General features: G+C 46.6%; 1 protein-coding gene across 1 annotated transcript in view; it reads left to right on the top strand.

Moving 5' to 3' along the window:
* Positions 1–11434, top strand: part of LOC139263806 (stathmin domain-containing protein 1-like) — a 68106-nt gene extending 56672 nt beyond the window's left edge. Inside the window, exons 2-5 of the mRNA XM_070879859.1 lie at positions 432–594; positions 4368–4525; positions 5864–6004; positions 10917–11434. Coding sequence (XP_070735960.1) covers positions 432–594; positions 4368–4525; positions 5864–6004; positions 10917–11249 — 795 coding nt within the window. The 3' untranslated portion in view covers positions 11250–11434. The remainder of the gene's footprint in view (positions 1–431; positions 595–4367; positions 4526–5863; positions 6005–10916) is intronic.
* Positions 11435–27720: the final 16286 nt, after the last annotated feature.

Below are 27720 nucleotides of genomic sequence, written 5' to 3'. Positions count from 1 at the left end.
CCGCCCCACCTGCCCCACTCCATGTGACTCTTCACCTGCCTCTTCCCGCCCATTTAGGGTAGGCAGCTGACTGTAAATCAGACCCTGGAGATAAAATAACTCCAGCCTCAAATTGATTACGTCAGAAAAGGGGGGCGGGTTTGTTTGGCGTCCGTCCCATACCTCACCCGCTTGAAACACACTCGCAGCTAAAATCCCCCTCCCGTTCCCGATGAGTATGGATCTGTCTAATACTTTATTTTCACCTTTTTTACTGTTCGTAAGGAAACATTTTGCTATGTATGCAACTAATTACAAAACAAAAGTGGTATAAGTAAGAAACTATCGGAGTTGATAGAGCAAAGTAGAGCGAATAGCATCAGAGCTCGACATACAACACTCCAATCACAAATGGATTAACTGAATCAGAAATCTTTTATTTCCCCTTTTAGATTAAAAACAATAGGAAAAGCAGCAAGTTAAATGTAATCGACGATTCACCTAGATCTAAAGTGTCAGAGGAGGATTTAATAACATTGCCGGGAGCAGTACAACAGTCCTTGCCACCTTTAAGGAAACCAAATGGGACGTTACTACAAAATGGATTTAACGATGGTATGGAGTGAGCTCATTTACATAGTGAATAGAATTTATTGTACATCCAGCAGTGTGATCCGCTTGTTCATACATAACTGAGATAGACCGAATGTTCAGGTCATCATGGCCTTGCCTTCAAGTATAAATGTGCAAATGTTATATGAGTTGCATTGTGAGATAGCTAATTGTGCCCATCAATTAAATAATGGGGCCAATTTTCATCAAGGCCTCTGCCCGCCCAAAGTGCCGCCGATTGCCGCCGAGGTCCCTCAAAGGTCGGCGGGTGGCAAATTGACGAGGTACGCCGCCAATCTGGGCGGCAGCGGGCGGGAGGTCTCATTCTCGGCGGCAGAGGCGCTTGCCGTCCAAGTGCCATCAAGGATGGAGTCGGGCCCACGGAGAGTCAAACAGCTGGAAAAAAAGCATCAGTAAACAATAAAAAAAACTATCGGAAGATCTTCAGCTAAGTTGCTGTGGAAAAAAATATATAAAATGTTCACCAGCCTTTTTTTCAGGTTCTTGATACTTACCGTCGGGGAAAACCCTCACAGCGGTCCACCCCCCGTTCTGGCGCTGACTCCCGCCGACTCCCACCCGCGTCAATATGGGAGCTCGGCAGGCGAGAGATCAGTTGCGCCACTTGGCCGTCCTTTGACATCAGCGGGCGGTTCTCGGTGACTCTCCCCTCCCACCCGCTCCAAGCCACCTCGAAAGTGGCACTGGGTGGATTTTCCAGAGGCAGTGGACGGCAGCGAGCGGTGAGTTGATGAATTTCGGCCCAATGCTTCAATTATACTAGGATTTTCATTCTAAATTTATGATGTTTCTAGCATGAATTTAATCAAAGGGATGAACAGAATGGACACCAAGATTTCTAGAAAGGTGTGTCATTGGCCAATCAGATTAATGTAAAGCGACACACATATTTTTGTGTTGTTATTGTGGATCGATGTACCTCATTTGCGCTGGGACCATAACATAACAAAAGAAGAATAGTAACAACTATGAGGTTTTGAGATTTATCTGAACATATTCAAATTTTTACATGCCCAGATCAATGTTGAAGTAGGCTGGACAGCATAATACCGTCATGCCCATCCTTTTACAGTTCATTTTATCTGGCGAGTTAGTGAGTAAATAAGTATATGAGACAAAATTAATAAATCACTACCAAGACCATTGGCAGCCACATCTCGGTATCATTATGTACCTCAGCAGAACCTAGGAATAGGCCCTTTCAGCCCCTTGAGGTTGTTTCACCATTCAATCAGATCATGGCTGATCTATACCTCAACTCCATTTACCTGTCTTTGCTCCATATCCATTGATACCCCTACCTAACAAAAAGCTATCGATCTTAGTCTTGAAAGCTTCAGGTGACCCCCAGAATCCACAGTTCTTTGGGGGAGGAAATTCCAGATTTTCCCTACTCATTGTATGAAAAAGGTGCTGCCTGATTTCACTCCTGAATGGCCTAGATCTAATTTTAAGATTAATATCCTTGTTCTGGATTCCACCACCAGAAAGTAACTATACGCCAGGAACTTGAGCACACAAATCTAGGCTGATGCTCCAGTGTAATACTGAGAGATAGCTGCACTGTCAGAGGTGTCGTCTTTCAGATGAGACCTTAAACCAAGGTCTCATCTGCTCTCTCAGGTGGACATAAAAGATCCAATGGCACTATTTTGAAGAAGAGCAGGGGAATTATCCCTGGAGTCATGGACAATATTTATCCCTCATTCAACATCACTAAAAAATCAGCTGATCTAGTCATAATCACATTGCTGTGTGTGGGAGCTTGGTGTGCACAAATTGGCTGCCGCGTTTTCTTCAACAGTGACTACACTTCAAAAGTATTTAATTGGCTGTAAGTTGCTTTGGAATGTCTTGTGGTCATGAAGGGTGCTATATAAAGGCAAGTCTTTCATTTTTTTTTACCTTATTAAATCCTTTTATCACTTAAAGCATCTCAATTATATTACCCCTCATCCCTCTATACTCAAAGGAATACAAGCCAAGCTTATGCAACCTGTCTTCATAATTGAACCCTTTAAGCCCCGGTATCATTCTGGTGAATCTGCACTACAACCCTCAGAGGTCAATATATCTTTCTTGAGGTGTAGTGCCCAGAACTGAACACAGTAACTTCAGATGGGGTCTGACCAAGGCTCTATACAACTAAAGCATCACTTCCTCCCCTTTGTAATCCAGCCCCCAAGCAAATATTCATTTTACTCATGTATACAAGGTAATTGGTGCTTTTTTCCCTTTGATTTGGTGTTTTCCATTTTCAACAGAAGCTGCGCATTGTAGTACCCTGTATCATAATTGCATTCAATACTTATGATATGCGGCATAGAAGGGTACACAAGGGCTTCTGCATTAAAACTGATTGACAAATAAGTTACTGCACGGCTGTTAAGAATACATTGACAATACACAGATGATCCACAACGCCAGAGGCAAGTTGAAAATCCACTCCAGTGACCCTTTTGCTGCTACAGCTGATGGAAGGATTGGTTTATCGTGGAATTTTATTTGACATCTTTCAGGGTCTTTATGCAAAACATTCCCTCAAGAGATTAATTAGGTGAAGTAGAGTCCATGATAGGATAGATTGTCTATGGAAGGAGCAGACTTGAAGGGCTGAATGGCCTTTTCTTGGCTCTTGATTTGTAATTTCTTATGTATTCTATTTATGCCATGAGTAATTTATAGTTTAAAAAAAGATTTGTTCCCATCAAGTTGATAGCTATGAGTGCTGACGACGAAAAACATTTTTTTCCCAATATCTACATAAGCACTTTCAGGATATAGAATAAAACTCCAAATCTACACCCACCACAAACACCCCACCACCACCCCTTTAACATATTCCCTTAACCTGAGAAAAACACGACCGACTACACCGTATGCTACTAATATTTCCTATACCATCTATGTTAGCAGCCTCTCTGAATGGGCTGGCCTAATTAGTGCCAAATCTTGGCCAGCTTTATACTGTGGGCTTAGGCTGGGTGGAGACTGTCCAAGTGCCTTTCCCTTTACGACCTTCATAGCTGAAGAAAGAGCAAAGTTAATTCCTTCAGTCCAGAAGACAGGATTTGAATGCCAGTTCCAGGCACATATTGTATTGCACTTTGTCACCTAGAATCTCACCATGACATTTCAAATACAGTCTGAATTGGGGCTGTTTAGTATTAATTCATCAGAAATGTGCATTCTGAAGTGATCAGAATTGAGCAAATTTGGTTTAACTTGATAAGCATCAGAATTTAGCCAATTTGGCCTATTTTGTACAGGCCAGTGGGCAGATTCCACCAAAACAATTTCAAGTACCTTTCATCTCCAAAGAAAAGGGATGCCACTAATAAATACCTGCTGACCTTCCCAAGCTAAAAGTGAATATCTGTGAGTAACTTCTTACATAAGGAGCTGGATTTTCGGGTTTGGGGGTTTTTGCAATATTGGAGTTGACGAATCATTCAACATCCTGCAATGTCCAATGGCCACAGACAGCTTCCAATAAATCACATGTTCCTATTCCATGGGCCTCCAGGAGATTGAAATGTGGCCAATCAGTCACAGCGACCCTCCCTGGTGATCTTGCACAACCTGTGCCTTTAGTGAATTTGGATAGCTGTAATTCAGCCTCACTTTCCATTCCAAAAATATGCTTGCATGTGCAAAGAGACAGAATGCTGAGTGATGAGAGACTGTTACTCGCTGCTCTTGAATAAGTTGACCTCTAATTATTCTTAATTATATTATTTTATTTCTCCGTTCAGATTTAGCACTTACTGCAAGCAGCTTGCTGAAAAAGAATGGACCAACACAAGACATTAGGGAGAGACCAAGATCTGCTGACATTCTGCAAGAACTTTTAGTTCAGGGGATCTTAAACCAGGCCCACAATGAAGAATGGCAAGAGGTTCACAGTCCTCTGGTATGTGCTAACTTTCATCTTCTGCACATTTGGGAACAGGAAACTCAAACTTGGTTTTCACATCGGCATTAAACCAAAAATTAATACAATGATTTGCTTTAATGTAATAAATGTACAGGTAATAGAGAAACACCTGCCGATTAGCAAATTTGCACATGTACAGTTATTTAAAACTTCTGATCATGACTTATTTCATTTTGTGGCTGCAAATCTTTCTCAACACCCTCAGAGGCACCACCAGCATTGTTCTTTTGAAGGAGTTCCAAGTATTCTATGAAGATATGAATTACCCCAGTCAATTTTCTTTAGTTCACTTCTTTGAATTTAGTTTTTTAAAGTTATGTACCCGACTCCTGGTCTTGGATATATCTGACTCCCTGATCACGTTAAATGTGATCATTCTATGGTCACTGTTCCCCAGGTATGCTACAACTTCCATATCCTATACATTGTCTAGATCATTAATGAATTACCAGGTCAAGGCGAGCATCGCCTCTCGTGGCTTCTTTGACATACTTAGTCATGTAGCAGTCATACATTAATGTACCAATGGAGACTCTAAACCACTTAGATTTTCCACATTACATTTTGTTGATTGAAGTAGCCCATTAAAATCATTTTCCTGTTGCCTCTTACAATTCATGGAGGAAACTGTCCTCCTTCTTAAGCTGACCTGGTGTCTGTTGCATTCTCCTAGTGTTGGCTTGGGGTATTTTTTCACATTAAAGAAGCCTAGCCAGAGCAATTCATGTTGTAGCTTTCCATCTCCCACAGCACCAAGTCACATGTGTCCTTCACACATAGGGCTTATGCCACCTCCTATTCTGTCCATTCTATTGTTGGGACACTGAATATTATTTTAATTTCTATTCTCTGGATTACATTGTAGTTCCCTACTGCCACAACAACCATCAGTTGTGCCACCCTATTTTTAGTGCTTCTAGCATTCAGGTATACACATCTTACAATAGATTTGCCTCCTACCATATACCCAGTGCCTGCCTATTCCTAGTGTGATGGCCTGAAACACATTGGTTTATGGGCTATTATTTTGCCTCCAGCTGGGCAGTGCTCCAGCACTGAAACACTTGTCCAGGTGTCTTCACTGAAAGCAGAACTGCCAAACTGTTTTGGTTGCTGTATGCTAGGATTTTCACTGTGAAAATCCCTGCATAATATACATTGAAAATGTTTTAAATTAGGAACCGTTCCATGATTTTAATGTTGTATTTGTGAACTGTTTATTTCCTGAGTTTTTAAACATGTCAGTTTCTCTTCAATGCTTTAACAGTCTTTGAAATTCATTTTTAATTACATTTTTGTTTGTTACCATGTTAGTTTGACGTGAAATCAACTGAGGGAATCTTAAAGAAGCTTCCATCAAGACTTGATAAGTTAAGGAATGAATCAACTAAACAAAAGAGTGTGACAATAGAAGAGATTGAAGATAAAATGATTGCAGCAGAGGAAAGGAGGAAGGTATTTTATCGTACTAACTTACACATGAACTTAATTATTTTTGTACATCAAATTGCATTAAAACAATGACAATTTACAGTGTTATAATTTTTCACACATGCCGATTGGGTGCAGGCCATCCCACTGCTAAATTGGTGCGCTTTGCGTTCATTTTACGCTCGAAAAACGGGCACAACACATACCAATTTCCAACCCAGAACTTTTTGTTGCTGATACGTCCTTACTACACAGTATAAATGCACACGAGGCCCATGCTTGAGAGAAGGTCAGTCTGTGACCTGTCCTTTATTCCTTAGCACTCAAGTGCAGGAAGTGGGTGGAGCTTCCCCTTTTATACCTGAAGGCCCAGGTGAGGAGTGTCTCCCACCTAGTGGTCAGTGTTCTCACGGTGTACAACTGAGGTCAGTTTATACATGTTACAATGCTGGTTGAATACATGACATCACCTCCCCCCCCAAAGTCTTATTGGGATCACAGGTTGAGTCTCTCTGGTGGTTTACGCTCCCTTGTAGAGCGCCTGAGTTGGGGCTCCGGTTGTTGGGCGCTGGCCTGAGTGTCTGCTGTTTGCGGTGCCTCAGGCCTATCCAGACTGCCCACAGTGACTGGGCTCTCCGCCCTTTGGTTCCGGTGTTCGGTCACCTGTGGCGGAGTGAACTCTATATCATGTTCTTCCTCTACTTCTTCTATGGGGTTGCTGAACCTCCTTTTTGTTTGATCCACATGTTTGCGGCAGATTTGTCCATTGGTAAGTTCAACTACCAGAATCCTATTTCCCTCTTTGGCAACTACAGTGCCTGCGAGCCATTTGGGCCCTGCAGCGTAGTTGAGGACAAAAACAGGATCATTTACATCAATACATCGCGCCCTCGCAGTCCTGTCATGGTAGTCATATTGTGACTGGCGCCTGCTCTCGACAATTTCTTTCATGGTGGGGTGTATAAGGGATAACCGGGTTTTGAACGTCCTTTTCATTAGCAGCTCTACGGGTGGAACCCCTGTGAACGAGTGTGGTCGGGATCTATAGGCCAACAGGAGGCGTGATAAGCGGGTTTGTAGGGAACCCCCTTGGATTCTGAGCATCCCCTGTTTGATTATCTGCACTGCTTGTTCTGCCTGGCCGTTTGAGGCCGGCTTGAACGGTGCCGTTCTAACATGGTTAATTCCATTGCCTGCCATGAAGTCCTGGAATTCAGTGCTTGTGAAGCACGGGCCATTGTCGCTGACCAAGATGTCCGGTAGACCATGGGTGGTGAACATTGCCCGTAGACTTTCTACCGTGGCAGAGGATGTGCTTGAATTTAAAATGTCACACTCGATCCATTTGGAGTAGGCGTCAACTACAACCAAAAACATTTTCCCCATGAAAGGACCTGCGTAGTCCACATGGATGCATGACCAAGGTTTGGCGGGCCATGGCCAGGGGCTAAGGGGGGCTTCCCTGGGCGCATTGCCCAGCTGGGCACACGTGTTGCACCTGCGAACACAAAGTTCCAGATCTGCGTCTATCCCTGGCCACCAAACGTGTGACCTGGCAATTGCCTTCATCGTGACAATGCCCGGGTGCCCATTGTGGAGTTCTCTGATGAACACCTCTCTGCCCATCTGGGGCATAACTAGGCGGTTTCCCCACAGTAGGCAATCGGCCTGAATCGAGAGTTCATCCTTGCGCCTGTGAAATGGTTTAAATTTCTCAGGGCATGCCCTGTACGTGGCTGCCCAGTCCCCATTCAGGACACATTTCTTGACTAGAGACAATAGCGGTTCTCTATTTGTCCAGACTTTAATCTGACGGGCTGTCACGGGTGAGCCTTCACTTCCGAAAGCTTCAACAGCCATGACCATCTCAGCAGCATGCTCGGTAGCCCCCTCAGTGGGAGCCTGCTGAGTGCATCGGCGCAGTTTTCGGTGCCTGGTCTGTGCCGAATAGTGTAGTCATAGGCGGCTAACGTGAGTGCCCATCTCTGTATGCGGGCCGATGCGTTTGCATTTATGGCCTTGTTGTCGGCCAAAAGGGACATTAGGGGTTTGTGATCTGTCCCTGGAATCGACTTGAGGAGGCTTTCCATATTTCGTTGGAAGATCGCGGCGGCCGAGCGAATCCCGAACGGACATCTGTTGTACTCAAACAACCCCTTGTGTGTCGTGATGGTGGTCAGCTTCTTCGACTCACTCGCCAGCTCCTGGGTCATGTAAGCTGAGGTCAGGTCCAATTTTGAAAAAAGTTTGCCACCGGATAGCGTCGCAAAGAGGTCCTCCGCTCTTGGTAGCGGGTACTGGTCTTGGAGTGACACCCGATTGATGGTGGCCTTGTAATCGTCACATATCCTGACCAACCCATCCGCCTTGAGCACCGGCACAATCGGACTCGCCCAGTCACTGAATTCGACTGGCGAGATGATGCCTTCCCTCAGCAGGCGGTCCAATTCGCATTCTATCTTTTCCCGCATCACGTACGGCACCGCCCTGGCCTTGTGGTGTACTGACCTTCCGTCCTGGTTTATATGAATCACTACCTTGGCCCCCATGAAAGTGCCAAATCCGGGTTGAAATAATGAGTCAAATTTGTCCAGGATCTGTGAGCATGATACTCGCTCCACAGAGGAAATTGCATTGACATCGACCCATTTCCAGTTCATGACAGCAAGCCAACTCCTCCCCAGTAGTGCAGGACCGTCCCCCGGGACAATCCAGAGTGGCAACCTGTTCTCCGAATCTCTGTGGGTCACGACTACCGTGGCGCTGCCTAGCACCGGAATGATCTGCTTTGTGTAAGTCCGTAGCTGTGTGTCAATCGGCGATAATTTTGGCCTCCTGGCCTTGGACGCCCACAACTTTTCGAACTGTTTGATACCCATCAGGGACTGGCTGGCACCCATGTCTAACTCCATTGATACTGGGATGCCATTGAGGAGCACTTTCATCATTATCGGTGGCGTCCTGGTGTATGAACTGTATACGTGCTCCACATGAACTCGCTGAACTTCAGCTTCCAGCAATTTCCCCCAGTGTCCATTTCTGCAATTTCTGCAGGTATTTTGCTCATCTCTGCAAACTCCTGAGTGTGTGCCTCCACGCCTCCAGCATGAGCTGCGGTTTGAAACAAAAGGTCCCTTGCCAGTCGATCGTCCCTGACTGCCCCTGTTATTGCCCTTGAATGTGCCATTAACAGGTGTTGATGGCCCCATTACTGGCCGCATTGTCCCTTGCAATGGCGTGAATCGCCGTTCAGCTTGCCATTGTCTCTGTTGAACTCCCCCTCTGGGTTCGACTACATGTTGGGGCATGCCCGACTGCCCTTGTCTGCCTGGAGAACTGTGTGCTGCTTTAACAATGTTGAATCTCTGTCCCAACCATTCCTTAACACAGTACCTCTCGTCTGTTCTGCTCGTGGCCATGCTCGCGTGGTTTAAATCCCAGTTTCTTGTCGCCATTGATATGTCCTTACTATACAGTGTAAATGCACTCGAGGCCCATGCTTGAGAGAAGGTCAGTCTGTGACCTGTCCTTTATTCCTTAGCACTCAAGTGCAGGAAGTGGGTGGAGCTTCCTCTTTTATACCTGAAGGTCCAGGTTAGGAGTGTCTCCCACCTAGTGGTCAGTGTTCTCACGGTGTACAACTGAGGTCAGTTTATACTTGGGTTACAATGCTGGTTGAATACATGACAGTTGCCATGTGAAATATTTGTCCACCTTTCTCACCCTGTGCCAGCACTGAGAACTAACATGTTAGATATGGGACAAACCTCCTTGTACTCTTTCCCAATTCTGTGCCTTAGTTACCTTCCAAGGAACACCATTTTCCACTACACTTGTCTGGCACTTCTATTTCCCACAACATGGGCTGCTTTAGTGAAGCTGCTAAATTAGTGACAAATTGTGGCTCATTTCATGCCTGCTTGGAACTTGGTTGAGACTGTCCCAGCCCAATTCATTGGCACCCATCCAGCTGGCAAAGGAAGGAACATTTTATTTAATGAGTCTAGGTTGGTTTGAGACCCAGATCCTAGAAGTGAAACAACAGCATGCAAGCCCACCATCTTCTCAGACCTCACCAAATATCCTTCATCTGACCTGCTTCTCTTTGAACTGCGGAAACAGCCATTACTTGATTCGCAAAATAAGCAGAGACGTCCAAGAGTCACACAGAATAGCTTTGGGTTTTCCCGATCTCCTGCCATGACTTCGGCAGGAGATTGGCAGAACCCTCGGACAAACATTATAAAGGGTTCTGCCGATCTCCTGCCAAAGAAACTTCCCTACATGAATCATAGAATAGTACAGCACAGAAGGAGGCCATTCGACCCTTTGAGTCTGTGCCATGGGAAATTCCAGTTGAATGTTTCTTATTTTTAATGAGTACTGAGGCAGCATTTTCCAGTTTTGTTTTTAAAAACAGTAACAAAATTATACTTTCTAAAACACAGACATTATAGAGATCATTTTACAAAATTGTGCTCCCAACGGAGAACTGCCCCAGTTGAGTATATGTATGTGAGAATTCATGTGCGCACATCTCATGATCTTTCCAGGAATTCATGAGCATGCACTTGTGTTATGTGCTCCCAGCAGGCCAAGGTCTGTCCCGGGTGCGTCATTTTGTACAATTATCCCTTATGCGAGATGGTCACTATCGGATGTCAGATGTGATTTGGGGATACATCAAAACCACTGCTTGGACTTGGAAATAGAGGAGAACTGTTGAAAATAAGTAGGCCAAAGGGAATTAAACGTTTCCTAGTTTTAAAAAAACCTTGCATTTATATAGCACCTTAAATGCCCCAAAGCACTTCACAACCAGTGAGTTATTTTTAACTGTTTTTGGTGGTGTCAATTGAAGGAGTGCAAGAATAATTGGAAATTACAATGAACAAGACTGTCAATTATTAAATAAAAAAGTGATGTTTATTCTCAGATGAAAGAAGTCAAGTTAAAGGAAAGACTGAATAAGTTTAATTCCTCGGTATTGATAATCCAAGATCAACCTGCTAGGAAGCCTCCAGTATCTGACCATGCAAAATTGGAGGAAATTGTTGAGAAAATAACCATCAAACGAAACGAAATCCAGCAAGAGCAGCAGGAGATGGCAAAGGAGAACGATGAAAGCAATGACCTGGTTAGCAAGACTGGACAAAACCAACAGGAGAGCAAGGTTAATGCTGAGGACTGTTGTGAGGTTGTAGAATTTGATGATGGCCAGTATTTGACAACAAAAACAGCCGAAGAAATAATTGTGAACAAAATTTGAATCATTTCTGCAAATCATACATCAATTGCCGAATGACTTGCAAATACTGTCTTAGGGAAGATTTTCCTCTTAACACCCGTGTTGCGTATCTTTAACTAAAAATTGCCAAAGTTTACCAAGCCATTGTGAAGAAAATTATCTGTGTCAATAAAGGTTGTCCATGATGATTTTGCTTCTTTCAGAAACTCCTGCTTTTTTCAAAAATTATTTTTGACTTGTACAAAGATAAATCAGAGAGGTGGAAATGTTCCAAGACATTGCCACAGAGAGTGGTAGAACATGAGTTCACTGCCATGATTTGCCACATGCTAAGTTCAATGATCTCAGAGGTGCCGTATAGAGGATAGAAAAGTTCCCCACAAATGGAAAAGAGTGGTTGAAAAGACTTTGACAGGAGAGTCAACCTGCACTGTTTTCATGTATCTCCCAGGACTAGTATCAGGGTGAAGGCCTGGGAGCAAGTTAATCTAGGGATGGCATGTACTTGGGAGGACCCAAACAAGAGGAAGGGGAGAAAAAATATGACCTTTTAATTGACTTAAGTGCCTAAAATAGAAACATAGGAAGAGGAGTAGGCCATTCAGCCCCTTGAGTTTACTCTGCCATCATGGCTCATCTGTACCTCAACTCCATTTACCCGCCTCAGCTCCATATCCCTCGATACCCTTACCTAACAAAGATACAAAAGCACTCTTAATAGTTTTTTTAATGGACCAATAACTTCTTGATAAATTCTTGTCAGAATCCTAGTAGCACTGAGCTTGATATGTGTGGAACGTAATATTCCACAAAGTAGAATTACATTTGCAGCATTAACAGCAGAATATGTCAATCAAATACGTTAGCAGCACCACAAGCATTAAAGTCATTTTAGCCTCCCGCTAACTGCCAGCACCAATTAATGACAGTGCAAGATTTCTACAAGCCACAATTGGATGGAGTAACATTGGCAGTTCTGTATTCTTCTAGAGTTCAAGGGCTTCCAGAATTGTGATTTGTTTTTTCCTTTGGATTATGTGGTTCTTTTCGTGGCATCGATGCTAATATAGAACTGGCACCATATCTATTTGTGCAGCATAAAATGAACTGTTTTCAGCACCAGATATCAGAGCTTTATTTCAAAGCTTCGACATTCTATGCACTGATATCATGAACAATAGGTACGGCCCAATGATTTACAGCTTACCACAGCCTTTCAGATCCCTGCTACTCTCTTCTTGCTGTATCCTGCACTTCTACAACACTTGTATTGTCTCCTTGAATTTTGATTCTGTGCATTTGTGTCTCACATTATCCTGTGTTCATGTTTTTCCTCACTGGAAAGTAAGTTTCATCTGTTGTAGAATCTTCCTTCTTCCAAATTCCTTCTTACAAAGTTCTACTCCAACTACCAATTCAAAGGAGCTACATCTTCTTTTATTCATTCTGTAGACATTCCTGCAACTCAATGTGGCTCCTTTGCATCATCTGACTTCAATCAAAATACAGACCCCCATCCCCGCCAAAATGTTTCCAGATCCCGTTCCACTATCCCCAAGTACAACCGGACTCCAGACCTGCTCCTGACTGTTCCCAGGCTCCAACCCCCTGCTGAGCACACCCGGGCCCCAGCCCCAAAGCCTTGCATGTCTTAACCCCCTCCTAAGTGATTCCAGGCCCCAGCAGTTACCCAGCTGGCTGCTCCAAAACCTGAGGTTCCGCCAGTGTTCCCAGGATCAAATCAACCTCAATGCTCCCAGACTTCAGCTTCTGCTCTCTCAATCAAGCGTATCAGGGCCTCAGTAACCTCACAGTGTCTCCATGGCTCAGTCTCCTCTATAGGTGCTCCCACGTCCCAACAACAACAACTTACATTTATATAGAGTCTTTAATGTAGTAAAACATCCCAAAGCATTTCAAAAGGATGTGATCAAACAAAAATGGCCACCGAGCCAAAGAAGAAGACATTAAGACTGGTGACCAAATGTCTGATCAAATAGGTAGCTTTTATGCAATATCGTGAAGGAGGAGTGAGATGTGGAGAGGTTTAGGGAGAGAATTCCAGAGGTTACGGCCTAGACTGCTGAAGGCACAGCCACCAATGATGGGATGAAGGAAGTGTCACATGTCAAACAGCCCTGAGGACTCCCTCCCATGCCATCAAGTTTGTATTTAAAAAAAACATTATTAAAGCAATAATTATTGAATTATTTGGTGTTCCCACATTGTCTTATCCTTCTGGGGCTGAGAACTCAGCTCCAAACCACCCATTCCCTGGCCAAACTCCTAACTTACACTCCCACCATACTTTCTCCCAGTCTGAGGCCTTGTTCAATCTTAGTTTTGGGCCCCCAGTTTCATTACCAGTGCTTGCTTTCAAATCATTTTGTGTTATGAGCATCGTTGGAGCAGTTCAGTGAAGAAAGCATTTGGACTGAGACCAGGATGGACTCCTTCCCAAGCTCTTACAGTCAGACTCTCAACAGAGACACAGGCTTAGAAATTGGATATGGCCTGAAAATGGGCGGTGTCATGGCCCAGAGCTATTTAGCTGCGCCGGGTTAAAGTGGTCTAGATAGCATGCAAAATTCGTGCTCGGTGTTCATTCACATAAAGCACTAAAACTGCTGCTAATTGATTTACCGCTCAACAGGTGGGTCAGTATCGGGTGGAGTATAATTCCAAGTCATGTTTGGCTTAGGCTTTCTCCACTACTTGCTTTGATGCAACAACACCTCATTGTTATTCCATATGCAGCACCACTTGGAACCAGAACTGACTAGGAAGGGATGGCAGGCAGTAGAGGGAGAGAGCAACACGGCTCTGGAGGAACTGGTGGTAGCTGTGGAGAGGAGGCGGACTGTCCTCTTCCTGCAAGCTGGCAGGAAGCCATTGTGCCTACCTGCAGAAGGCTGTGGTGGGAGATATCTGACTAAGGCCTGCCACCAATGTGCTTCCCAGGTCCTCCATCCAATGCCGCAAGAAGTTTAATGACCATGGCAGGTCAAGGTGAGTGAAGGCTTCAGCAAATGCCATATCCCACCATCTGCACCACAAGTCTCACACACTGCTCAATGCACCACACCCCCATCACTCACCTACCAACAATCTCTACTTTTCACCACTCAGACCTCACAATCATAGCTTCACTTCACTCCCACAACCTTACCACTGTTGCAACACTCACACCCATATCTCACATCACCCAAACACACTGCACCATGCTCACTGACACGCTTCCCTTTCTCTTGCAGGCTAGGGTCATACATAATCTCTGGGAACAATGGCAGACAGGTAGGGTGTGGGGGAGGGGGGGAGGTGGGGACAAGCCATGATATAGGCCTTGAGCCAACTGGAAGAGAGAGTGCTCAACATCATTGGACAGGAAGTAATCGAGGCCATGGCAATGGGCGAAGTTGATGCCCTTGGAGACAATAACGATATGCTCATTCCGAATCCTTCTTGTAAAGTCCTGTCCCCTCAGTACAGATTCACACGAGGCATGTAGTGAAGTCAAGGTCACTCTGGACCTGCACCTTTATTTCACAGCTCTGGATGCTGCACTTGCCTGAGACCTGTCCTTATATAACTGTCTCTTGCAAGTGCACCCCTGGTGGTAAGGTATGCTGGTGGTTACAGGTCATATCTTATTACAGTCATGTATAGCATGTTAGGATACAGTTATATATAATAATGTAAGATACATGACATCACCCTCCCCCAAGGTCTTATTGTCTTTATAGGTTCAGTCTCTCAGGTGGTCTACACTCTTGCGTGGAGCGTCTGAGTTCTGATTCAGTTGTTTGCCATGGTGTCTGTTTTTCTTTGGGTGTGGTTGCTGGTATCTCGCCTGGGCTGTCTGTTTCGATTGGTGTGATTGTTGTTGACTCGCCTGGGCTGTCTGTTGGGATTGCCCTTTCCTCAGGTTGTTCCCTCTGTCTGTCCACCAGGTGTGGTGCGAGTTCTACATTGTAGTCTGCCTCTGGTTCCGCAGTGTTGTTGGTAAATCTGCTTTTGACTTGGTCTACATGCCTCCAGCAGGTTTTGCCATTGTCCATTTGTACTACCAGTAGCCTGTTTCCTTCCTTGCCCATTACTGTCCCTGCAAGCCATTTGGGACCCCTGCCATAGTTTAGTACAAACACTTTGTCTCCTATCTCATTCCATCTCCCCCTCGAATTTCTGTCATGGTACTCAGTCAGCTTACGGCGCTTTGCCTCAACGATTTCGTGCATGTCTGGGAGGATTAATGAGAGCCTTGTTTTTCAAGTCTTTTTCATCAACAGTTGCGCGGGGGGGATCCCAGTCAGTGAGTGCGGACAAGATCTGTATGCCAGCAGCAGTCACGACAGGTGACCCTGCAGAGTGGGACCTTGGATTTTAAGCATGCCTTGTTTAATGATTTGCACTGCTCTCTCCGCCTGGCCGTTGGAGGCCGGCTTGAACGGTGCCGTCTTGACGTGATTTATGCCTTGGTCAATTATAAAGTCTTGGAATTCGGTGCTGGTGAAGCACGGACCATTGTCACTGACCAATATGTCAGGGATTCCATGCGTTGCAAACATGGTTGCGAGGCTCTCCACAGTGGTGGAGGTTGTGCTCGAGTTTAAAATGGTGCATTCGATCCACTTTGAAAATGCATCTACAACTACGAGGAACATTTTGCTCATGAATGGGCCCGCATAGTCTATGTGCACCCGCGACCACGGTTTGGTAGGCCAGGGCCAAGGGCTCAGTGGAGCCTCCCTGGGGGCATTGCTGAGTTGGGCACAAATGGCGCACCTTCGGACGCAGAGCTCCAAGTCCGCGTCAATACCAGGCCACCAGACGTGGGATCTGGCTATGGCCCTCATGAGAACGATCCCCGGGTGCTCGCGGTGGAGCTCCCGGACAAATGCCTCTCTGCCTCGCAGAGGCATGACTATTCGGCTGCCCCACATCAGGCAGTCTGCTTGTAGTGATAGCTCATGCACGCGCCTGTGAAAGGGTTTTAATTCCTCGGGGCAGGCATCGCGAGCCTCTGCCCATTCACCGGTTAGGACACATCTTTTTACTAAGGATAACGTGGGGTCGCTGGCTGTCCAGGCTCTGATTTGGCGAGCCGTCATGCCCACCGTTGAATTCGCGCCAAGGCATTGGCGTTTATTGCCTTGCTCTCGGATAGGAGGGACGTGAGGGGCTTGTGGTCGATTTCTAATGCGAACTTGGCCCCGAAAAGGTATTGGTGCATCTTTTTGACACCATACACGCATGCGAGCGCCTCCTTCTCTACCATTCCGTACCCGCGCTCCGCCCGCGAAAGTGACCTGGAGGCATAAGCTATGGGTTGCAATTTGCCCGCACTATTGACATGTTGCAAAACGCACCCAACCCCATACGCTGACGCATAGCATGTGAGAACTAGCTTTTTACCTGGATCAAAGAAAGTCAAAACACTGTTGGAACACAGAAGGTTGCGTGCCTTATTGAAGGCGCGTTCCTGGGCGTCCCCCCAAAACCAATCGCACCCCTTTCTGAGTAGCACGTGGAGAGGCTCCAGTAGCGTGCTTAAGTTCTGCATAAAGTTCCCAAAGTAATTGAGTAGCCTGAGAAAGGCACGCAGTTCTGAGACATTCCGGTGCCTGGGTGCCAGGTGAATTGCTTCTGTTTTGGACTCTGTTGGGCGGATTCCATCAGCGGCAATCCTTCTGCCCAAAAATTCAACCTCAGGTGCGAGAAACAGGCACTTGGATTTCTTGACTCGTAGGCCTACCCAATCCAACCGCTTTAGTACTTCCTCCAAATTACGGAGATAGGAGTCGGTGTCCCTGCCCATGATAAGTATGTCGTCTTGAAATACAACCGTCCCCGGGATGGACTTGAGCAGACTCTCCATGTTGCGCTGGAATATGGCAGCTGCCGACCTGATGCCGAATGGGCATCCATTGTACATGAAAAGGCCTCGATGTGTGTTGATGGTGGTGAGTAGCTTGGATTCCTCCGTCAATTCTTGCGTCATATATGCAGATGTGAGGTCTAATTTTGAGAAAAGTTTACCTCCAGCCAATGTGGCAAATAAGTCCTCTGCTCTGGGCAGCGAGTACTGGTCCTGTAGGGAGACTCTGTTTATGGTAGATTTGTAGTCCCCACAGATTCGTACGGATCCATCAGGCTTCATGACTGGGACAATGGGACTTGCCCAGTCGCTAAATTCCACAGGTGATATAATACCTTCCCGCAGAAGCCTGTCTAGTTCGTGTTCAATCTTTTCCCTCATCACATAGGGTGCAGCTCTGGCCTTGTGATGGACCGGTCTAGCATCCTGTGTGATGTAGATTTTGACTTTGGCCCTTTGAAAGTCGCCACACCTGGCTGAAAGAGATGTTCAAATCGCTTTATAACTGTTGAGCAGGAGGTCCATTCCTCTAATGACATGGCATGGACATCATCACATTTCCAGTTTAGTTTTGCCAGCCAGCTTCTCCCCAGCAGTACTGGGGGGTCTCCGGGGACAATCCACAGGGGAAGTCAGTTCACTGTCCCTTTGTGTGTGGCAGAGAGCATGGTGCTGCCGAGGACTGGTACGATTTCTTTGGTACAGGTCCTTAGTGTGGTGTCGACCCTAGTGAGTTTTGGTCTGTCTCTTTTATGCGGCCACAGTTGTTCAAATTGTTGAGCGCCCATGAGAGATTGAGTCGCTCCCGTATCCAGCTCCATGTTGACAGATATCCCGTTGAGTAGGACCCTCATCATTATAGGAGGCGTCCTGTTGTAGGAGCAGCGGCCATTGATCGTGTTGACCCGCTGTACATCGGTGTCCTGGGTACTGTCCCCACCATCTTCTGGTTCGTTTTCCGACCCATCCGATTCGTATACCAGCCGAGCTGCCGTTTTTTTGCACATGCGGGCCAAATGCCCTGTATATTCACAGTTCCTGCAAACCGCCTGCTGAAATCGACATCCCCTTGATGAATGCCCACCCCCACACCTCCAGCACAGACCTGTTCCATTGTTTTAAGTGTTCCCAAAGAATGAGCTGCGTCTGGCTGATCTCTCTTGAGCTTCTCTCAGTTTGTAGTTGATTGCTCGCATTGTGGGTTGATGAGGTGTGAACGGCCGTTCCTGTGGCCCTTGATGGCTTCTGCCTGCTGTCGAGAACCTGTTCTCCCGGTTTTGTCTGTGTGTGGGGGTAGCAGCTTGTTTAGTGCTATGAACTTCTTGTTCCAATATTTCGTTAGTTGTCGTACCTGCATTGTAAATCAACTTCGTTTCTTCTTCCCCTGCCAAGAATGTCTGTGCAACCAGTGCTGCTGCCTCTAAGGTCAGGTTCTTGGTCTCTATGCCTGCCATATTCGGAATATGCCTACGTGGCCTATTTCTTCAACGAAAAAGTCTCTCAGCATTTCTCTCCTCAGTTCATCGGAGAACTCACATAAACTAGCCAACCTCCGAAGTTACGCCACGAAGTCAGGTATGCTCTGGCCCACACAGCGTCTGTAGTTGTAGAACCTGTGTCTGGCCATGTGTAGGCTGCTTGCTGGCTTCAGGTGGTCTCTTACCAGTGTGCTCAATTCTTCAAACGACTTGCTTGCTGGTTTCTCGTGTGCCAACAGATCCTTCATTAAAGCGTATGTTTTCGAGCCACAGCTGGTCAAGAGATGGGCTCTTCTCTTGTCTGCCTTATCGTCGCCTAACCAGTCTTTGGTTACAAAGCTTTGCTGGAGCCTTTCTATAAAGTCCTCCCAATTGTCTCCTGCATTGTACTTTTCATCTGATCCGTTGTTCGCCATTCTGTGGATTCTGTAATCCCGTAACTCGTCGCCACTGTAAAGTCCTGTCCCCTCAGTACAGATTCACACGAGGCATGTAGTGAAGTCAAAGTCACTCTGGACCTGCACCTTTATTTCACAGCTCTGGAATGCTGCACTTGCCTGAGACCTGTCCTTATATACCTGTCTCTTGCAAGTGCACCCCTGGTGGTAAGGTATGCTGGTGGTTACAGGTATTATCTTATTATAGTCATGTATAGCATGTTAGGATACAGTTATATATAATAATGTAAGATACATGACACTTCTCATCCTATATCCCCCTCATCCCACACTTACAAGCTGCTGATGATATAAGCTTGCATATCTTGTACTCCACTGCTTCCCCACACCACAACCTGACCTTTGTGCCTTTCTGCTTTCTGATAAGCAAGAACAAGCAGCCACAGAGCATGTCTCTGAGGCGATGGAGCATAGCGAGGGAGAAGAAGAAGACACAGCATCACTGCATCTGACGCTCGCAGACACCAGCTCAGAAACTGGCACTGCACAGAATGTAGAAGGTAGTGTAGATGCTGGATCTGCATAGTGTGAGGCACCAGGCGTGAGTGGACTGCAGCAAAGCCAAAGGGATAGGATAGCTTGGGGGCCAGCTCCCCGGAGGGCGAGTTCATGCATGCTGGACAACTCCCAAAGACACCATTTTGACCCAGACGTGATGTTGCATGTGATGGGTGATATCGCGGCTGCCATTGCAGCACAGGCAAAAGCGATCTAATGTCTTAGTGCTGCATAGGAAGCGCAGAGTGTTGTCCTGCAGTCTTAGCTTGCCGCCGCCCAAGCTCAGACTGCTGCCATTATGGCTGGGTTTACCAGTGTCAAACAGGGCTTGCAGGGTGTCACAGCTGCCCAGCAATCTGTCCTCTAACAGATTGCTAGGAATGCTGAAGCACCATCCTGGGGGAGTGGCAGTGGGTCAGTGAATCATGAACCTGCACTACAATCTCAGGATGACAGCATTCCTGCTCCCATCACTGCCACTTCGCCATTGCCCTTGCCGCTGCCTGTCAGCCAACCAGCCCAGACTGAGGTGGTGCAGTCCACAGCCAGACCTTCTCGGTCCACAGATGCTCGAGATTGTCCTGCAAGGCCATCTGAAATATCCCCACGGAAAATCAGCAGTCTTCCACCAGCCATGCTGCGGCCACTGGGGGAGCATTTCATGGGAGCACGAGAGCAGGAAAAGGCACCCTAATGACAGGTACTAAGGGATTGCACAAGGGTAATTTATTGATATAGTATTTGTGAATTCATTATTGATATATTTATTAATTTTGTTTGGAATCTTTGTTTTGTGGTGGCTCCCATTTCAGCTTTGTGCCTGGGTGAGTTCTGTGATATTCCCTGACAGAGGAATGGTATGATGAGGATGTGGTTGATGAGGATGTGGTGAGCAATGGGGATCTGGGGTTTCATTCACTGGCATCGGAGTCTGATGAGACGTTCGTGGACAGCCCGTTCCGCAGGGTCATTGTTGCCTGCCTCCTTACTTCCTCCTTCTCGTCCTCCTCCTCTTCCTCCTTCTCCTCCTCTCCCTTGTCCTCCTCCTGAGGTGGTCCCACAATCCCTGCTGTCAAGGGCTGCCCAGGTTGTGGACCATGCAGCAGACCACCACAAAATGGGACACCCGCTCCGCCGAGTACTGGGTGGCACCTCCTGAGTGGTCACGGTAGCAGAACCATTGCTGCAGCAACCCGATGATCGGCTTGATGACGTTCCTGGTAGCAATGTGGCTGTCGTTATATGAGTGCTGGGCAGGAGTGGTGAGGTTGTGGAGGGGAGTCATCAACCAGGTGTAGGGCGGATAGCCCTTGTGTCCGAGTGGCCATCCTCTGGTTTGACGTGATGGCTGGAAGATTGCTGGCACACCAGACTGGAACAGACTAAAGGCATCACAACTGCTGCCAGAATTCTGGGCATTCACCATCTGTTCAGAGAGAAGGAAACGTAATCCCTTCTCCTGGTGTAGAGTGCCTCAGTAACCGCTCGGATGTAGTGATGGACAGCGACTGGGAGATTAGCTATGTCTCCTGCTGCAGACTGGAAGCATGCGCTGGCAAAAAAATTGAGGGCCACGGTGAACTTGAGGGCCATTGGGAGAGCTGTGGTTGCCTTGCTCTCAGGTTGCAGATCTGGTTGCTGGAGGTGGCAGAGTTCTGTGACCACCTCCTTGGTGAAGTAGAGCCTCCTAATACACCGCTTCTCGTTTAAGTGGCTATAAGAGAAAAATGCAGCCGGAAGACCCGAGGTGGGTAAGGCCTCCTGCTGAGGGCCCTCCTGGTCCCCCTCCTCCTCCCTCTGCGCACATCTTCTTATCGTCTTTGCTGCCTCCGTTCCCTCTACTGAAGATACTCAAGCGTGAGGGGGACTGCCAATAAAGCCCCCATGACTGTGAGCAAGGGTTGTGAGCAGAAGCCTTGAAATAAGAATTAAGGCATCCTCCACTTGACCCAACACTCCCTGTCACCTTAGGACCTTGATAGAAGTTTATAAAGCTGCTGGAATTGCAGAATGTTCCATAAAGCCAATCAAATTGAAGAAACATGTCAGCTGAAGTAGTTGCTGACGATCCCTTTAAATTCCACTCCTGGGGCCTCCTTCCTGCTTGTCAACGCTTGCTCAGCTGGTCGCTTTTAAGACAGTAAGTGGAACAGTGGACTCCAAAATGGCAGGTCGGGTGTCAAGTGAGCGTTACACACTCAGTGACGCTATGATCTTGTTAATCTCCATAATAATAGCAAGCGCACACATTGGCAGCGCTGCCATCTATCATAAAATGGTGTCTGCTGCGGGAACCACCAGCAGCGGGTGGAATTGCAGAAGCCACCATTTTTTTCCCTGAATCGGGCCTTAACGTTCGGTGTTAAAATACCAAATTTCTAGATGAAACAGTATTATATAATTCAAAATGCAATGTGTGAGACACATACAGAGACAATGTGAGGCATACATAATACAGATAAAGGAATGGAGAGACTTAGAGCAAGAGAGAGAGAATAAATAAGAAGGGTTCACAGTCACAATACAATGAGAGGATGTTTATGAGAGATATTTTTAGCTGTGCCTTCAGCTGCCTCGGCCCTGGGACTCCCTCCCTAAATTTCTCCACCTCACTCCTCCTCTACAACGTTCCTTAAAACCTACCTCTTTGACCAAGCTTTTGGTCACCTGTCCTAATATCTCCTTATGTACCTCGGCATCAAATTTTGTTTGCTAACGCTCCTGTGAAGTGCTTTGAAGGCATAATATAAATACAAGTTTTTGTTGTTGATATATCAGAAAAAGAAAGACAAAAAGAAAGTTGTTAACGACAACTTGCATTTATATAGCATCTTTAACATAGGAAACATCCCAAAACGTTTCACAGAAGTATACTGAGACAAAAATTGATGCCAAACCAAAGAAGGAGATATTAGGAGGGGTGATTAAAAGTTTGGCCAATGAAGTGGGATTTCAAATATGTCATAAAGGAGGAGAAGGAGGTGGAGAAACAGAGAGGTTTAGGGAGAGAGTTTCAGAGCTTAGGGTCTAAAACAGAAAAGAAAGATTTGCATTTATATAGCGCCTTTCACACCCTCAGGATGTTCCAAAGCACTTTACAGCCAATGTGAAGTGTAATCATTGTTGTTAAATAGGAAACTCAGCAGCCAATTTACCACACATGACCAGATCATTTGTTTTAGGTGGTTGTTAGACCTAGATGGCTAAAGGCACGATTGTCAATGGTGAGTGATGGTGTGATACACAAGAGGCCACAGTTGGAGGAGAGCAGTCCTCTCAGTGGGTTGTAGGGCTGGAGAAGTTTACAGATTTGGAGAGGGGCGAGGCCGTGAAGGGATTTAAAAACAAGAATGAGAATTTTAAGACAAGTAGAAAAAGAGAGGAGACAAAAACAATTAGACTAGGGAAGACAAGCAGAGAGACAATTACAGGAAGAGAGACAATGAGCTAGAACCTCCACTTTTTTTGCATCTTAATGCCCACTTAACGCCCATTTTACCGCTGAAATGACGTATAACGCCCATATATCGCCCATTCTGGCACAAAATGGAAACTGATGGGCTTTTTTAGGAGACGTATTTTCCCAATGGGCTTAACACCGAGAAAAAATATCACCACCCACCCACTTTTTTGGGTCGGAATCAGCAGAATGGGCGAATTTAACACCCATAATATCGCCCAGCGTTACTTACCGCATGGAATTAATGCCGTCTTTGCACCCAGAAGGACCCTGTGATATGCCATGAGACAGGGATTGCGCTGAGATACAGGGATCTGGGATTCGATTCATGTGAATCAGAGGCTGATGAGCCGGTCACAGACAGCCCGACCAGAAGGCCGATTGTCTCTCTAACTCTACCTTCCCTCCTGTTCCTCCTCGTACTCACCCTCCTCTGCCTCATTGACCTCCTGACTGTGAGGAAGAGTTGTGAGCAGAAGCCTTTAACAAATAATGAGTGACTTATGCACTTGAATGAATACTCCCCGTCACCAAAAAAACTTGAAAAAACTAAAGAGAACTGATTCAAACAAGCACTGAAACTGTAAAACCTGTTAGGTACAGCTGATTGTGAATGGTGCCTTTAAATAACTCTCCTTATCATTGTTCTGCTCTGCCGTTAAGGTAAGTGGATAAATCCAATGTTGGAGATCGGGCATCCAGTGAGCGTTGCACACTCACTGACATCACGATCTCCACAATGGCGAGTTCCCTGATGCTAGGGTTTACCGGCAGTGCTACTGGCACCACCGATATGGTGTGCAGTGCTGGAATGGGCATTAACTGTCAATTACAGCTGTCAACGACATTTCAGCGCCATCTCCTGGTGCTAACGTGTGGCACAAGCCACATGAATTTTCCCCCCAAAAATAAAAATTAAAATGTATGTGCGATACATTTTTGTTAGGTAGGATTATTGAGGGATATGGAGCAAAGGTGGGGAAATGGAAGTGAGGTACAGATCAGCCATGATCTAAATGAATGGCAGACCAGGTTCGAGGGGCTGAATGGCCCAGTCCTGCTTCTATGGGTTCGAACCTCCACTTTTGTTCTTATCGCCCCAAAATGGGCGTTATTTCCAGCATGGACGATAAAAAAGGGTTTTCAGATCGCCGGCTTCTCGCCCATTCTCAAAACACCTAATTTACATTTTTGAAAATGGGCGTTACTGTGAGCGATATCCAATGGGTGGTAGTGTTATATTTTTTTGACCTTCTGCTGTAAAGTGTGGCCGTCCTTAGCAATGGCATGGCAATGCTAGATTCCCACGATTCAGGAGGTCAAGGGTTACCATAACATGTGCAGAAGAGGAGACAGAGAGAGAGGGAGCTCCGGGGGACTGAAGGCATGGCTGGGTGTGGTGTGGCTGCTTTGGGAGGAAGGAGGGAGACTTTAGAGCTTCACAGCAAGTAGGCATACAAAAGTAGCTGTTACCAGCCACTTATTTGACCAAATTTGGCCTATAATGGAGAGAGAGGAGGAGGCATCACAGCACGCTGTGGAGACTGACGCTGGAGAGAGCAGTGAGGTGGGAGAGCACATTGGAGGCTGCAAAAGAGCCAGGAGTTTCTCGGACAAGGCAAATGCCTCCCTCCTGCAGGAGGTTGAGTCACGCTGGGGTGATTTGACACAGGGAGGGTGTGGGAAGGCCATCCCAAAGGCCTACCAGAGGATATGGACCAAGATAGCAGAGGTGGTCTCGTCGCCGACCAATGAGGTGCGTGAGGGCAACCAATGCCGCAAACGATAGAACAACCTTGTGGGATCCGCAAGAGTAAGTATTACATTGATTTACATGTACTTACGTATTTATATAATTTGACTTGTAACAGTCATGAGTGACTATCAGCAGATGTGAGGTCTTACACTTTTACCGGGAATGTTTTACTCAAAGCCTGCGGTCACGGTGTACGTCTTTAGGTAAAGAATGATAATAATCATAATAATCATGATTACATCTGTCGGTTATGTGTTGTATCAGTCTCTGTGACAGTACCTAGCAATGATATCACGCAATGATCTCATGCCATGTCGTCCTGTCACCTTTTACCGAAGAATCTATCGACGATGAGGTCCATGCAGAGGCGAACGGGTGGGGGGCCACCAGTCCCCAGCGACATCACAGAGATGGAGGAGCGTGTGCTAGCACCCATGGGGAAGCATCCCCAAACAGCCATGGACACATCTGTGGACCCTGAAGTGATGTGAATAAAGCTTACACCATTGCGTAATATAAAGTTAAAAGATGCCACACCAACTCGTATCCAACCAATCATATATGATAGATGATTTCTAAAGGTGTCATAGAAATAATGTTGGTCTAATGAAAATCATTGCAATGCACAATGTGTTGATGGTCATGAAATGTGATATCTGCGATGATTTTGAGAACGGTGGTACTTTTGTCGTTCATATGCTGTGCGTAGCGCTGGACTCACCTTGTCACCCTAGCATCCCCTTTCCTGTAACAACCTCATTTGTGTCTTGCAGCTCAGCAAGGCCACAGAGGCCAGAAGGTGGGGGTGCAGGGCAGGAGTCGGCAGACAATCCTACTACATCTGGTGCTGAGGAACTCCAATTGTCACCCGTCAATCCGCTGGGTCTGTTCTCGACGGATGAGAGCACAGACTTCGAAGAACCTGCATCGCCATGCTCCAGAACCCATTCCACCCCAAGGCCATCTATTAGTCCTCCGATCATTCCCGCCTCCACTCTGGAGGTGCCGGCCCCAAGCACCTCTCCACAGGGCACCCCATTTGTCTCCAGTACGGCGCCGACTCCGCGGAGGCCTCGTGGACGCAGTAGATCTGTTCCACAAGCGCGACATGACAGAGGAGAGATGGTACAGTTGTTCAGGAGGACTGTAGACATTGGTAACCAGCTCATCGAAGCTTTTGGGGGCATATCCCGACACCGGGCCACCATAACCGAGTACATTCCATGCATGGCGGAGTCCTTGGATGCGATAGCCAGTAACATTGCTGCCACAGCCCTCCCAGTGGTCCCAGAGAGCGGCACTCCACCCCTAGGTTCCGCACCACCATTGCAAACGACAGATGAGAACAAGGACCCTGCTTCTGCATCAGAGACTGTTGCCCTCTCAGCAGCGCCCCACCCCCCCCCCGGCTCCCGTACCCGTCTAACCAATGCATCTGCCTTCATCCCCCCCAATGAGGCACCGCCTGAAGAGCTCCTCGGCCAGGTGCCGTGGAGCGAGGAGGGGAAGGGGTAGAGGTGGGGAGAAGAAGGAGAGGGGGGAAGGAAAGTGAGGTGCATGTGCGCAGGTGATGGCTGTGCTATATCTCCATCTGGGTGTATGCAATTTGTTGCAATGTATGGGGGCTGGGGACCACGCTCCTGCTTTGCCTTTGTATTCTGTGTTGATGGACATGTTAAACATGTGATTTATGCCAATGGTGGAAAAAGTGGGGTGTGGGCAGGGGTTGCGTGTTATTGGCTGTGATACTTTAATAAATTTATCTATAAACATATCACACATAATCACATGAATTCTAATAATTAATAACCATTGTGCCTGCCATTGTTGAATAGCTGTTATTGTGTGTGAGATGTGGGTATGCGTGTTGCTAAGTAGAGATTGATGGTGCTTGAGTGCTGGGGGTGTGGTGCATTGAGCAGTATGTGAAGTTTGTGGTACGTAGCATTTGTGGAAGCCTTCACTCACCCTGACCACCAGTGTGAGCTTGTTAAACTTCCTCCTGCACTGGGTGTGGGACCTGGGGACCGCAATGCTGCCCATGATAGAAACATAGAAACATAGAAAATAGGTGCAGGAGTAGGCCATTCAGCTCTTCGAGCCTGCACCACCATTCAATATGATCATGGCTGATCATGCATTTCAGTACCCCATTCCTGCTTTCTCTCCACACCCCTTGATCCCTTTAGCCGCGAGGGCCATATCTAACTCCCTTTTGAATATATCTAATGAACTGGCCTCAACAACTTTCTGTGGTAAAGAATTCCACATGCCCACAACTCTCTGAGTGAAGAAGTTTCTCCTCATCTCGGTCCTAAATGGCTTACCCCTTATCCTTAGACTGTGACCCCTTATTCTGGACTTCCCCAACATCGGGAAATTCTTCCTGCATCCAACCTGTCTAAACCCGTCAGAATTTTATACGTTTCTATGAGATCCCCTCTCATTCTTCTAAATTCCATTGAATACAAGCCTACTCTATCCAGTCTTTCTTCATATGTCAGTCCTGCCATCCCGGGAATCAGTCTGGTGAACCTTCGCTGCACTCCCTCACTAGCAAGAATGTCCTTCCTCGGATTAGGAGACCAACACTGTATACAATATTCAAGGTGTGGCCTTACCAAGACCCTGTACAACTGTAGTAAGACCTCCCTGCTACTATACTTGAATCCTCTCGCTATGAAGGCCAACATGCCATTTGCCTTCTTCACCGTCTGCTGCACTTGTATGCTAACCTTCAATGACTGATGTACCATGACACCCAGGTCTCGTTGCACCTCCCCCTTTACCAATCTGTCACCATTCAGATAATAATCAACCCTCCTGTTTTTACCACCAAAGTGGAAAACCTCACATTTTTCCACATTATACCGCATCAGTCATGTATTTGCCCACTCACCTAAGCTGCCCAAGTCACTCTGCAGCCGCTCACACCGCCACCCAGCTTAGTGTCATCTGCAAACTTGG

Source organism: Pristiophorus japonicus, chromosome 5 (assembly GCF_044704955.1).
Source record: "Pristiophorus japonicus isolate sPriJap1 chromosome 5, sPriJap1.hap1, whole genome shotgun sequence".
In the NCBI taxonomy this organism is placed as follows: domain Eukaryota; kingdom Metazoa; phylum Chordata; class Chondrichthyes; family Pristiophoridae; genus Pristiophorus; species Pristiophorus japonicus.
This window is presented reverse-complemented; position numbering and strand designations above follow the sequence as displayed.